The sequence below is a fragment of the Vipera ursinii genome, assembly GCF_947247035.1.
Source record: "Vipera ursinii genome assembly, chromosome: 5".
Taxonomy (NCBI): domain Eukaryota; kingdom Metazoa; phylum Chordata; class Lepidosauria; order Squamata; family Viperidae; genus Vipera; species Vipera ursinii.
In genome coordinates this window covers 70,767,748-70,780,444 of record NC_139518.1, presented here as the reverse complement: position 1 = coordinate 70,780,444, position 12,697 = coordinate 70,767,748, and the positions used below count along the sequence as shown (strand labels likewise).

Genomic DNA, 12,697 nt, shown 5'->3' with positions numbered 1-12,697 from the left:
TCTGGCTTCCCCATTGATGTTGCCTGTCAGAAGAATGTAAAAAGGTAATCACATGACCCTAGGACACTGCAACCATCATAAATTTGAGTCAGTTGTCAAGCATCTGAATTTTGATCACATGACCAGAGGATGCTGAAATGATTGTAAGTGTGAAAAATGATCATAAATCACTTTTCCAGTGCTGTTGTAACTTCAAACAATTACTTAACAAACTGTTGCAAGTTGAGGACTACCTGTATAGTTAATTGACATTATGTAATCAAAAGGATAGTCAGAACGATCTCAGTTCAAATCCAAGGCAAACCATTCAATATCACAGTAGTCCAAGTCTATGCCCCAACCACCAGTGCTGAAGAGGATGAAATTGACCAGTTCTATGAAGCCCTACAGCACCTTATAGAACTAACACCAAAAAATGATGTCCTTATCATCATGGGGGATTGGAATGCTAAAGTAGGAAGCCAAAAGATAACCGGAATAATAGGCAAGTTTGGCCTCGGAGTACAAAATGAAGCAGGGCACAGGCTGATAGAATTTTGTCAAGAGAATACGATGGTCATAGCAAACACTCTTTTCCAACAACCCAAGAGACGGCTTTACACATGGACATCACCAGACGGTCAACACAGAAATCAGATTCACTATGTGCTCTGCAGCCAAAGATGGAGAAGCTCTATACAGTCAGTAAAAACAAGACCAGGAGCTGACTGTGGCTCAGACCATGAGCTTCTCGTTGCAAAGTTTAGGCTTAAACTGAAGAAAGTAGGGAAAAGCACTAGACCAGTCAGGTATGAATTAACTCATATCCCTGACGAATATACAGTAGAAGTGACAAATAGATTTAAGGAATTTGATCTGATAGACATAGTGCCTGAAGAACTATGGACAGAGGTTCGCAACATTGTACAAGAGGTAGCAACTAAAACTATCCCAAAGAAAAAGAAATGCAAGAAAGCAAAATGGCTGTCTGAGGAAGCTTTGCAAATAGCTGAGGAAAGGAGGGAAGCGAAAGGCAAGGGAGAAAAAGAAAGATACACCCAATTGAATGCAGAATTCCAGAGAATAGCTAGAAGAGATAAGAATGCCTTCTTAAATGAACAGTGCAAAGAAATAGAAGAAAACAATAGAATAGGGAGGACCAGAGATCTTTTCAAGAAAACTGGAGAGATGAAGGGAACGTTTCATGCAAAAATGGGCATGATAAAGGACCAAAATGACAGGGACCTAACAGAGGCAGAAGAGGTGGCAAAATTACACAGAAGAACTATACAAGAACTAGTTTAACGTCCCAGATAACCACAATGAGGTTGTCACTGACCTCGAGCCAGACATCCTAGAATGTGAAGTGAAATGGGCCTTAGGAAAGCTGAGCAACAACAAAGCCAGTGGAGGTGACAGTATTCCAACTGAGTTATTCAAAATCTTAAAAGACGATGCAGTAAAAGTGTTACACTCAATTTGCCTGCAAATTTGGAAAACTCAACAGTGGCCACAGGATTGGAAAAGATCAGTTTACTTCTGCTTCATTGACTATGCTAAAGCCTTTGATTGTGTGGATCACAACAAACTGTGGCAAGTTCTTAAAAAGATGGGAGTACCAGACCATCTTATTTGTCTCTTGAGAAACCTATATGTGGGTCAAGAAGCAACAGTGAGAACTGGACACGGAACCACTGACTGGTTCAAAATTGGGAAAGGAGTCCAGCAAGGCTGTATACTGTCACCCTGCCTATTTAACTTATATGCAGAGCACATCATGAGAAAGGCAGGGCTAGATTAATCAAAAGTTGGAATTAAGATTACCGGGAGAAATATCAACAACCTAAAATATGCAGATACTACTCTAATGGCAGAAAGTGAAGAGGAATTAAAGAGCCTCTTGTGTGAGCGAAGAAGGAGAGTGCAAAAGTTGGGTTGAAACTTAACATTAAGAAAACCAAGATCATGGCATCCGGCCCTCTCAATTCCTGGCAAATAGGGAAGAAATGGAGGTAGTGACAGATTTTATTTTCCTGGGCTCCAAGATCACCGCAGACGGGGACTGTAGCCAAGAAATTAAAAGACGCTTGCTCCTGGAGAGGAAAGCCATGGCAAATCTTAGATGGCATACTAAAAAGCAGAGACATCACCATGCCAACAAAAGTGCATATAGTCAAGGCTATGGTCTTTCCAGTTGCAATGTATGGCTGTGAAAGTTGGACCATAAGAAAGGCTGAGCGCCAAAGAATTGAAGCCTTTGAACTATGGTGCTGGAGAAGACTCCTGCGAGTTCCTTGGACTGCAAGGCGATCAAACCGGTCAGTCCTAGAGGAGATCAATCCTGACTGCTCTTTAGAAGGCCAGATCCTGAAGTTGAAACTCAAATACTTTGGCCACCTAATGAGAAGGAAGGACTCACTTGAGGAGAGCCTAATGCTGGGAGAGCCTAATGTTGAGAGCAAGAGAAGAAAGGGACGACAGAGAATGAGGTGGCTGGATGGAGTCACTGAAGCAGTAGGCGTGTGCCTAAATGGTAGAGGAGATGGTAGAGGACAGGAAGGCCTGGAGGAACGTTGTCCATGGGGTCGCGATGGGTCAGACACGACTTTGCAACTAACAACAACAAATCAAAAGAATTGGTTCATTGATAATACAACCCAGGATCCAACAAAAATGCCTTGCTAGATGGGTTTTTCACAATTTCTCTGCCTTCTCTAGCTCGTGTCACTTTATATTATATTGTGGTGAGTTCTACAGAAGTCATCCCACCCTTTCTCCCTTAGTCTTAGCCATAAAATTCTTTTTCACATAATTCTGGATCCAAACACATACCTAACCATGTAATGTAAAATAAATGTTGTGTAATATGAGGGTGATGGACTTCCAAAGATTATTAGGCTTTAAAACAAAATTTTCAACAAGCTTTGCGATTTTCATTATTTATTTTTATTTTATTTTATTTTAATTCCATTTATATCCCGCCCTTCTCCGAAGACTCAGGGCAGCTTACAAGCTTAGCAGTATGACTATATCTCATTCCATCAATCATTTCTTCTATGTTCTGTGACATGCAAACTTGTTACATGCCCTTTCATGATAAGGAACATTTTGCAAAGTGTCGTTGGGAAGTAAGAAAATGCAAGGCAAAGAAATGAGATAAGAAATGAGAATGAAATTTAGTGCCTCTAATTTATGCAAAAATACCATTTTAGCTCTCTAGACTTTGCTTTCATAATGTTTGCTTTCATAATATTTATGTACAGCTTTATACATTGTCATTTATTCTTTAAACTTTTATCTAGAGCCAGTTTGATCTAGTGGTTAAGGTACTGGCTAGAAACCATGAGACTGTGAGTCTAGTCCCACTTTAAGCACTTGGTGACTTTGGGCCAGTCAGTCTCTCAGTCCAACCACTTTACAGGGTTGTTGTGGGGAAAATAATAAGAGGGAGGAATATGTATGCTGTCCTGAGTTACTTATAAAGTACTAACCCAGGAGAAAACCAAGTTAATAAACTTCTCACCTTTAAAAAAAATCTCATTAATTTCATCCAACACAACTTATTCCATCTTTTCCTACCTCTTGACTGACTCATTCTTCTTTTATATATATTCCTCTCAATTCATTCCTTCTGTATGATCAAACTTCCTTAACATGTTTCTTTCATACTGGTAATTCAGTTTAGTAGTCAATCCACATCAATCCAGTACCCATTCATTCCATGTTTTTACCATGTAACCTCAGTAACGTATTCCCATTCCATTCAACCTTTATGTTTCTTCTGTTATGGACAGTTTCCAATAAATATTTTCATAACAGATCACATACTTCTCATCACCTTTCTAGTAGTAATTGCATGTCTTAACAGTTTTTCATTTCCCTATCTTTTCAAAACATTCCAGCAAAGATTACAAATTCATCTACCTGCATTTTTTCTACATTTAGGTATAGTTTGCAGTCATTCACTCCAAAGCTTACTTGGTATTTAATACCATAATTTTTAGTTACATCTTATTGCATCACACTATTTACCTAACATTGTTGTTGTTAGCTGCAAAGTCGTGTCCGACCCCATGGACAATATTCCTCCAGGCCTACCTAACATTAGCTACAAATTATACAGGATCTCAACAAGGCATTTTTCTGCCTATAAAATTTCCCCGATTTTTATGTCCCCAATTAGCACATCTGCATCTTCACAAGCATTCCTTATAAATCCATGAATACGTTACACAACCAAAGAGACGTAACACATCTCTTCTTACTCTTTGCTAGATGCTGAATTTTGTACTAAGTATTCCATTTATTCTTACATTTTATTTAGTTATTTGTTTATAAATAATTTAGATTTTGTAACTTGAACTTCAGTGATTCTGGTGGTGCAAAAATTTAAAACCAAAAAAAGAAATAACACCAGACAACAAAAACAAAAAAGGAAGACAGACATAGAACAGATACAAAGCTCTTCACACAGGGAGGCCACATCCCACCTTTGCCCAAAGTCTGGGAAAAGAGCCAAGATTTTAGAGCTCATTTAAAAGACAGCAGGGTTCAAATCTCTGGCAGGATGCTAGAATGAAACCAATTCCCAGGCACATTTGGTTTTGTAAGCAAAGCACATTCATATTTAAACATTTCTTCAGTTATGCCATCTGTATCTATCCTATCCATACCATGTGCCATCATCTTCCAGAAATGCTCCTCTGGATTCTATTAGGACAATCTCTGCGCAAAATAATTTGACATCAAAACTCAAAACAAAGCTAAAGTAATATCAGAGCATTTCAACTTTCCAGGATCTTCCGTAGCAGATCTCAAAGTGACTAATGAGAAAAAGTAGAATTAAACAGCATCATCAAGTGAGAAATTGTTGAACTCACACCCAAGGGTTCCAGGCTCAGAAGCTCTCAACAATGGGTTTTTAACACATTACAATTGTTATAGGGTACTTGTAATCTGACTCATGTGTAGTCTGTATCTGCATAGCCATCAATCTTCCCTTCCCTTCCTCTCCAATTCACCTCAAGTTAAATCCAACATTAGTGTAGTCCAGGGGTAGGCAACCTTGGCTCTTTTATGACTCGTGGACTTCAACTCCCAGAATTCCTGAGCCAGCCAGGCTGGCTCAGGAATTCTGGGAGTTGAAGTCCACGAGTCATAAAAGAGCCAAGGTTGCCTACCTCTGGTGTAGTCACTCCAGGCATCTGACGAACTGCAGCTGCAGCTCATACAAGCTTACGCTTTTAGTAAAATCTGTTAGCCAGAAAAGGTGCCAGACTCCTGATCTTTTGCTACCATCTATACTGGGTTTCCAACAATCGCACAGTATTTTAATTTCCCTTTCATTCCCCTTTCTTGAATACTGACATTTACAGCAATTGTTTCAACTTCATTTTTTGATGCATCATGATCATACAAACTCTAGAATACAATATTCCTTGCAATAGTCTTGTTTCAGTTTCACTCCCACTAATTCCATCACTTTTATTTCTAATTCTACTCTGATGTCCAAGATCCTGGTTTAACCTTCTTCACTCTTCCAAAACAATTATTCCTTGCCTTCAACTACATTCTTTACGACAATCTTTTTCTCTACATTGACACTAAACAACATTTTCATCGTTTTGCAGTAATAATCATTGCACGTATAACTTATTTTAAAATACTTTCTGTAGTTGTTCTACTCCTCTTTTCACATCCACTTCCTCCCAAAGTCACTCTTCATCCTACTATCTAGTGGTCTCTCCCGCATTTAGAATCACCCCTTACCATTCTTTATTGTTAAATTTTCAACATAATCAAAGCAGTAGGCTATTTCAATTATATTCATTCCTTTTTTATTTGTATGTATTAACAGGTTTATGCTTAAGTATTAAGCAAGGAGATATTTTACAAAACGGATACTAAGCCACCATTTTCATTAATTTGTGGATGTCCAAAAAGACCAATTATTGTTTCTATATTCTGTTATCTTATTCCCACCCATTCATTCAAGTCTGCTATCAGAATAATGCAGATCTGTTCTCACAGATACCCAACATATATGTTTTTTCTTTCTTTCATTTAATTTAAAATTCAGAGTAATATTTAGTTTTCCATTTAAGTTGAAAGCACCTACAGTATACAGGTAGTCCTTGACTTAACAATAGTTCATTTAGTGACGATTCAAAGATACAATGGCACTGAAAAAAGTGGCTCACAACTGTTTTCCACACTTACAACCGTTGCAGCATATCCATGGTCAAGTGATCAAATTCAGACGCTTGGCAACTGACTCATCTTTATAACAGTTACAATGTCCCAGGATCATGTGATCATGTCTTGAGACCTTCTGACAAGCAAAGTCAATGGTGAAGCTAGAGGTACTTAACAACCATGTTACTCACTTAACAACTGAAGTTATTCATTTAACAACTGTGATAGGAAAGGTTGTAAAATGAGGCAAAACTCATGAAATGAGGCAAAACTCACTTAACAAATGTCTTGCTTAGCTTCGCAACAGACATTTTGGGCTCAATTGTGGTCGTAGGCCAAGGACCATGTTTACCAGTTCCATTAGTATAATCATATATCAAAAGTGTAAGCTAGCTAGTATGAATGGATTTACAGAAATGCATAAAGAAATCTACATCTGGCTCTGCATAAATGTAATTCAAACTATTAGTAACAAATTAAAAGGCAATCATGCCTGTTTCATTGATTCGTATGATAGTCAGGTTTGCCAGTTAAAAACTTGTTGCAAAAGAAAAAACGAACCAATAATGTAATATTATTGAAGCTAATCAATAATTCTTCTCACCTTTCAGAATATTCCTCGTATGACTCATTAGTGTGAGTTGAATGATCATTAAAAGAATTCAGCCTTTGTTTAGGTCCCCCGTTTTGGAAATCTTGCATCTGTGACTTCTCATTGAAATCACAGTATGACTGATTATCATGGAATGGTCTACTTCTTCCATTCGAATCTTCATCATCAAAATGTTCTAATGACAATTTTCTTCGTAATTCACTGTAATGCTGCTGGTCAAGAAAAGGTACAATTCTTTGTCCACACTCCCTAGCAACATACTCAAAATCTTCCACAGGTGGCTGGACATCATCATGAACAGGACAGTTCTTAAACAGTCTTAGTCTTTCCATAGGTCTCTTGTTTAGGAACAACTGGTTTTTGACCTGCAAGGGTAACTGAAAATCATCACTAGACTGCCGATTGTAAAATGGTCTTCGTCTTTGTCCTCGCCCTCCACTAAGCTGGTTATCTGTCGATCTATAGTTATAACAAGGAGTGTCAGTAAAATGTTTATGCCTTTGACTACAGTCCATATTAATGTCTCCACCTGATACATTTCCTGTAAAGTCATTATCAAGCTGGTGGTCTTGAAAAGATTGAAATCTGTGTCTTGATCCTCTTGTACTAAATTTTAAATCTCTAATCTGCATTTCTTCTTGGTACTCATCATGAAACTGGTGATCAGCGAAATGCCTTTGTCTCATTTGTGGCAGTGGCTGGATGTCATCATGAAAATGGTGATCATGATATGGTCTTCGATGTTGCCCAGGACCCTTATTAATAAAATCAAATTCTCTCAATCGGATATGTTCTGGAAAATCATTGGAGCTATCATCATAATCTCTTGGTCTTTTACTAGGCCTGTTAGGAAAAAATTAAGTGATAGTATAGATTAACAAACAAATTATAAAAGGACAAATGTAAATTTCTCAAAATACTTGATAGAATTTAATTTGCCCTTATTGAACATCTTCTCTGACCCTTATGGTACATATAAATACACTTATGCATAGGGTCTAATTCTCACTCCCCTGCATTTTGAACTTGGCTATGAAAGCCTCTCTTTCCTGCTGAGGTTGGTACACTGAGAAAGCTGGTGAGTGGTCAGTAAGGATTCCAGCTAACCAAAAGGAAACTGCAAAAAATGGAGCAATGAGATTTCTTACCTTTGACCCATGTCCCTGCTTACAGTTTTCTGTACTACTAATATCAATGTGAAAACATGAAATAAAGCTTGAGGATGAGTACATTAATGTTTTTAACATGTTCAAAAATATTTACTATTCCATCAGGGTTGAATAAAGTATGTGGAATTATACAAGTTAAGATTTATACATTTCTCCTACCACATGAAGACGAATACATTTTTGGCAGTTACCTAGAATATTCTTCATTTGAAAATCGATCAATATGTCCATCTATATCATTTGGCGGTGGCATAATATCTCCATCAGCATCCCACATATTCATCCCCAGGTTGCTAAGGAATTTCAAAAGAGAATATAACACATTTTCTGCTGAGGATACAATGAAAAAAGACAAAAATAGTGTGATTACACTATTTCCAGTGAAAGAAGGGAGAAGTTCTCAGCAGGATTTATAGCATAATTCTATTGATTATAGGATACTTTTTGTATAGTCTCTCCCTGAAACGGCTGTACTCTTGTAGGTATTTTCAGTCAGCATATCAGAAATCTTTTAGGGTTCACTATTTGTTTTCCACTTTACCAAGCTGTATATTTGGTGCCTCTTTATAAAATGTTTAAAAAGGCAATGATTATTCTGCCTGTTGTGATCAAATTCAGAAAAAAATAAACACTGAAGCTTATTTAAAATGTGTCAGAGCAGAAATGGAACATACTCAACAAGAATAGGAATTGACTCACCTTCTCATTGGCTGAGTTTTAAGATCTGTCAAATATATATGACCATCCATATGGTGACCACGTGCTTCTCCAAAAGCTAAACAGGTGGCAAGAACATTAGTTATGTGAAAACTGCTCTCAGTGAAAAATGGACAAGACTGTTGAAGAAAAGTTGAATAGCAGCACGTAATTCTAGAATCTGACTTCAGTTTTTTTTAGAATTTTAATAATATGCTGATACCAGAAATAACTCTTTCAAAACCACAACTGCAACAGGATGGTTCTCATATAAATGCTCCTGTCAGCTGAGCGTAGCAAATCGGGAACAAGACTTTGTACACCTCCTCCTCTTCCCAAAAATATTTTTTTCTACTTAAGCACAAGCAAAGATTGTACTTAATATTAATTGTTACTAAACTTAGCCAAAGTTCTTATTTAACAGTAAATTGAAACTTCCTGGAATTTGCCCCAGTTAAGTGGAAATGGTTATCAGAAAGAAGAATATTGAAAACGTTGTCATAGTAACTGCAGTGACTTGAAACTATATATATTTGGATTTCCTCTTTGTACCACCAAGAGAGAAAGAAAGTTTTTTCTTCCTACAATCTCTGCTTCTAAAATAAATTGTTTGCTATTGCATCCAAAACTAGCCAATGCCTCTCACTGGAGTCCTATATATACTTCTTTTTCAATCACAAAACTTATCCATTGCTATGAACATTTCTTGTATGTCAGCCACAGCACCATGATTTTGACAAGTCAATAAATATATAATAAATATAGAGACTAATGTACAGGTAGACCTCAACTTATGAACACAATTCAGCCCAAACTTTCTGTTGCTAAAGTGAGACATTTATTGAGTTTTGTCGCATTTTATGACTTTTCCTGCCACAGTTGTTAAGTGAATTACTGTAGTTATTAAGTTAATAATAAGGTTGTTAAGTGAATCTGGCTTTCCCATTGACTTCTGGCTTGTCAGAAGGTTGCGAAAGGGGATCATATGACCCTGGGACACTGAAACCCTCATAGATATGAGTTAGTTGCCAAATGTTTGAATTTTGATCACATGAGCATGGGGATGCCGCAGCAGTCATAAGTGTGAAATATGGTCATAAGTAACTTCAGTGTTGTAACTATGAACGGTCAGTAAACGAACTGTTGTAAGTCAAGGATTACCTATGGTAAGTGAATTGCTTATTCACTAGGCATTTTTGCAAGGAGACAATGCCACAAAGTCAACTTTCCAGAAAAAACTGCAAGCAGTATTAGGTCTGGACTACCTAAAGAAATTATACGAAACACTTCTCCTTTTATTATACAAGTGCAAAGTGCTTTCATTCAAATATAGAAAGGGAGGCTATATCCATTTCCAGTATGGAAATCCTGCTGGAATTCCATGAAGCACATTTTTGTGTTATGAGCCTGAGAACAAAAGCAGGGGAGAAAATTTTTCAGTTCACATGTGATACTTTGGGAAGTGGTATGTTGGTTCTCGGTTACAACAGCTCATTCAACCAAACAGTATTGCATAACTTGGGATTCTGTTAAAATGGCACGCAAATACCTTGGATTGCGGTTTCTGGATCCCAACCTTCAACATCAATAAGATATCTAAAGAAACATAAATACAATTATGGATGACCAAATTATCATTGTAGTGAAAGTAATTATTTAATGTTTGCTGTGACACTTACCTGCATATAAGGTAACCTGTTCTATTAATTCCATTAGTACAGTGTACTCCAATGAGTTTCTCTATTGGAAAAGCAAAATGAAAATTAAACAATGCAAACATATGTTAATGCATGATATAAAGAAGGGTGTTTTTTTAATGCTCTTTAGTAGATCTGTGCAATTACATTTCTCTGAAACTTTGATTCAGAACTGGAAAAAAATGGGAATTTGGGGGCAGGTTGTGCGACCTCTGCTGCATATACGTGATCAAGAAGAGGCAAAACTGATAGGACCAACCAATTCTTAGATTGTGACAGGGGTGGTCTAAGTCTTAAGCTGGCTTTTTCTTTGGTTAAAAGGTGTTTTATGCTATTAAAGTTGACACTAGAGGTGACAGCTTTGTTAATTGGCATGCAGTTTGGGTAGTCTTTGACTTAGCAACTGTTCAAAGTTACAACAGATCCCCGCAAAGCTCCTTACAACTTGCCCCATCCTGCAATCACGTGATTGCATTTTGGGCATTGGGCAACTGGCCCGCATTTATGGCCATTTGAAGCACTGCATATTTATGACAGTGTTGCCAGAAACTGGTGTTACTCCTAGTTACTGGCAAAAAACAGCCCATAGAGTATAATTGATTTGTTTAATGTCCAATGTTAGCTTTACAACTGCCATGTTTGCTTAACAACCACTGCAAATAAAAAAAGTAATATAATCAGGTTGGTTATGTGAGGACCCACTTTATGATTTACAACTGTTATTGTCAGGTCATAATTTGAGGATTACCTGTATATTAGGTAGAGAGTAGCACTCTTTTATAACCATGTGGGTGCAAGACACCCCATTCCATCTTCTGTGTAGAATGTAGAAACCTACCTCAGCCTATGTTTGATGTTTCTGAATTAGAATAATATAAGGGTAATTATTCCTATCTGATACCCAACCTATCTGCCCAAATTCCAATTGTTCTGGCTCTCTAGTATGAAATTATAAAGGCTGTTATTTACCATTGTCTGCATTTTCCCACAGGAATTTTCTGACCCATTTTTTAAACTGTAGAATAGTAGGATCATCTGGGACTTCAAGTCCTACAGTAAAAAGTTTCTTATACTCCATACTTTTGGGCAAATCCTAGCAATGAAAAGATGAACAAATACTACAGTTAAAATAGTAATTGATTACTATATATCTCTAAGATTCAGTATTTTAATATTCAAAATTAAGTGCATAGTGGCATTAAGTGAATAATCCTACTTTTTTTATGTTGCAGCAATCTCAATTTATATTAGTACAAGTTGACCTCCAAAGACGAAACTCAATGTAACTTCTATGATGGAGATCTTTACAATTTTTTCTTCCTCACCTCATTCCAATATTTAAGAGCACCTTTGAATAAAGCAAAACTGTTGTACTGTGGATGTGACAGCATGGCTAGTGTATTGGTTTTAAGTGTTATCATGATCCCACTCTGATGTCACTTGAAATTCCTTTTAATATTAGTCCTCAACTAACAACCATACAACCATTCAAAGTTAACAACAGCAATGAAAAGAATGATTTATGACCGTTTCTCACACTTATGACCATTGCAGCATCCCCATAGTTACATGATCAAAATTTGGACGCTTGGTAATGGCTCATATTTATGATGGTTTGCAATGTTCCCAGGTCATGTGATCACCTTTTGCGACCTTCTGACAAGCAAACTCAGAAGCCAGATTCATTTAATGAGTGTGTTCTAAGTTAACAATTGCAGTGATTCACTTAACGATTGTGCAAGAAAATGGGGACAAAACTCACTTAACAACTTCCTTGCTTAGCATTGGAAGTTTGGGGCTCAACTGTGGTGGTAAGTGAAGGGCTACCGTATAGCATTGCCTTTTTTGTTTGTGAAGTATTAGTGATTTTCTTCTCTGTGATTTGTGTTTTAATCTGTATTTTTTCCAGCTTCTAGGGAAGTTACATGACACAAAGTGCATCTTTCTCTCTAGGGTGCTTCCAGTTCTGTGTGCGGCAATCTAGTATTACAATATTTTTCATTCCAAAATCCTAGTGCATCTATCTTTTGCTTCAATTTGTATCATATACCAAGCTCTAAGCTCTCAAGAAAGGATATATCTCATTGTACTTTGCAAAACATGGATGACATGGATGACATAGTACCATTAACTAGCATAATGCATTCCCTTTTTTTTTCCTTTTAAACTTCCTCCTTTTCCTATACTACTTACAACCTACCCCAAATTGAAGGGACTTTGAGTCATTCACCACATTAAGTAAACAGAAAAACCTAGTAGGAAATAACTAAATTCATATGAATATAAAATTTTTTTAAAAAAAAACACAGACACAAAATAAAGGCTAAGTTATAAACCATGATCAGCAT

General features: G+C 36.9%; 1 protein-coding gene across 3 annotated transcripts in view; it reads right to left on the bottom strand.

Moving 5' to 3' along the window:
* Nucleotides 1–12,697, bottom strand: part of LOC310641103 (uncharacterized protein) — a 30,403-nt gene that overhangs the window by 2,673 nt on the left and 15,033 nt on the right. For all 3 annotated transcript variants that reach the window (XM_083363856.1, XM_083363855.1, XM_083363857.1), the window contains exons 5-10: nt 11,319–11,442; nt 10,332–10,392; nt 10,202–10,248; nt 8,656–8,731; nt 8,148–8,249; nt 6,779–7,630 (exon numbers count right to left, since the gene is read on the bottom strand). In XM_083363856.1, the coding sequence (XP_083219982.1) occupies nt 6,779–7,630; nt 8,148–8,249; nt 8,656–8,731; nt 10,202–10,248; nt 10,332–10,392; nt 11,319–11,442 (1,262 nt within the window). The remainder of the gene's footprint in view (nt 1–6,778; nt 7,631–8,147; nt 8,250–8,655; nt 8,732–10,201; nt 10,249–10,331; nt 10,393–11,318; nt 11,443–12,697) is intronic.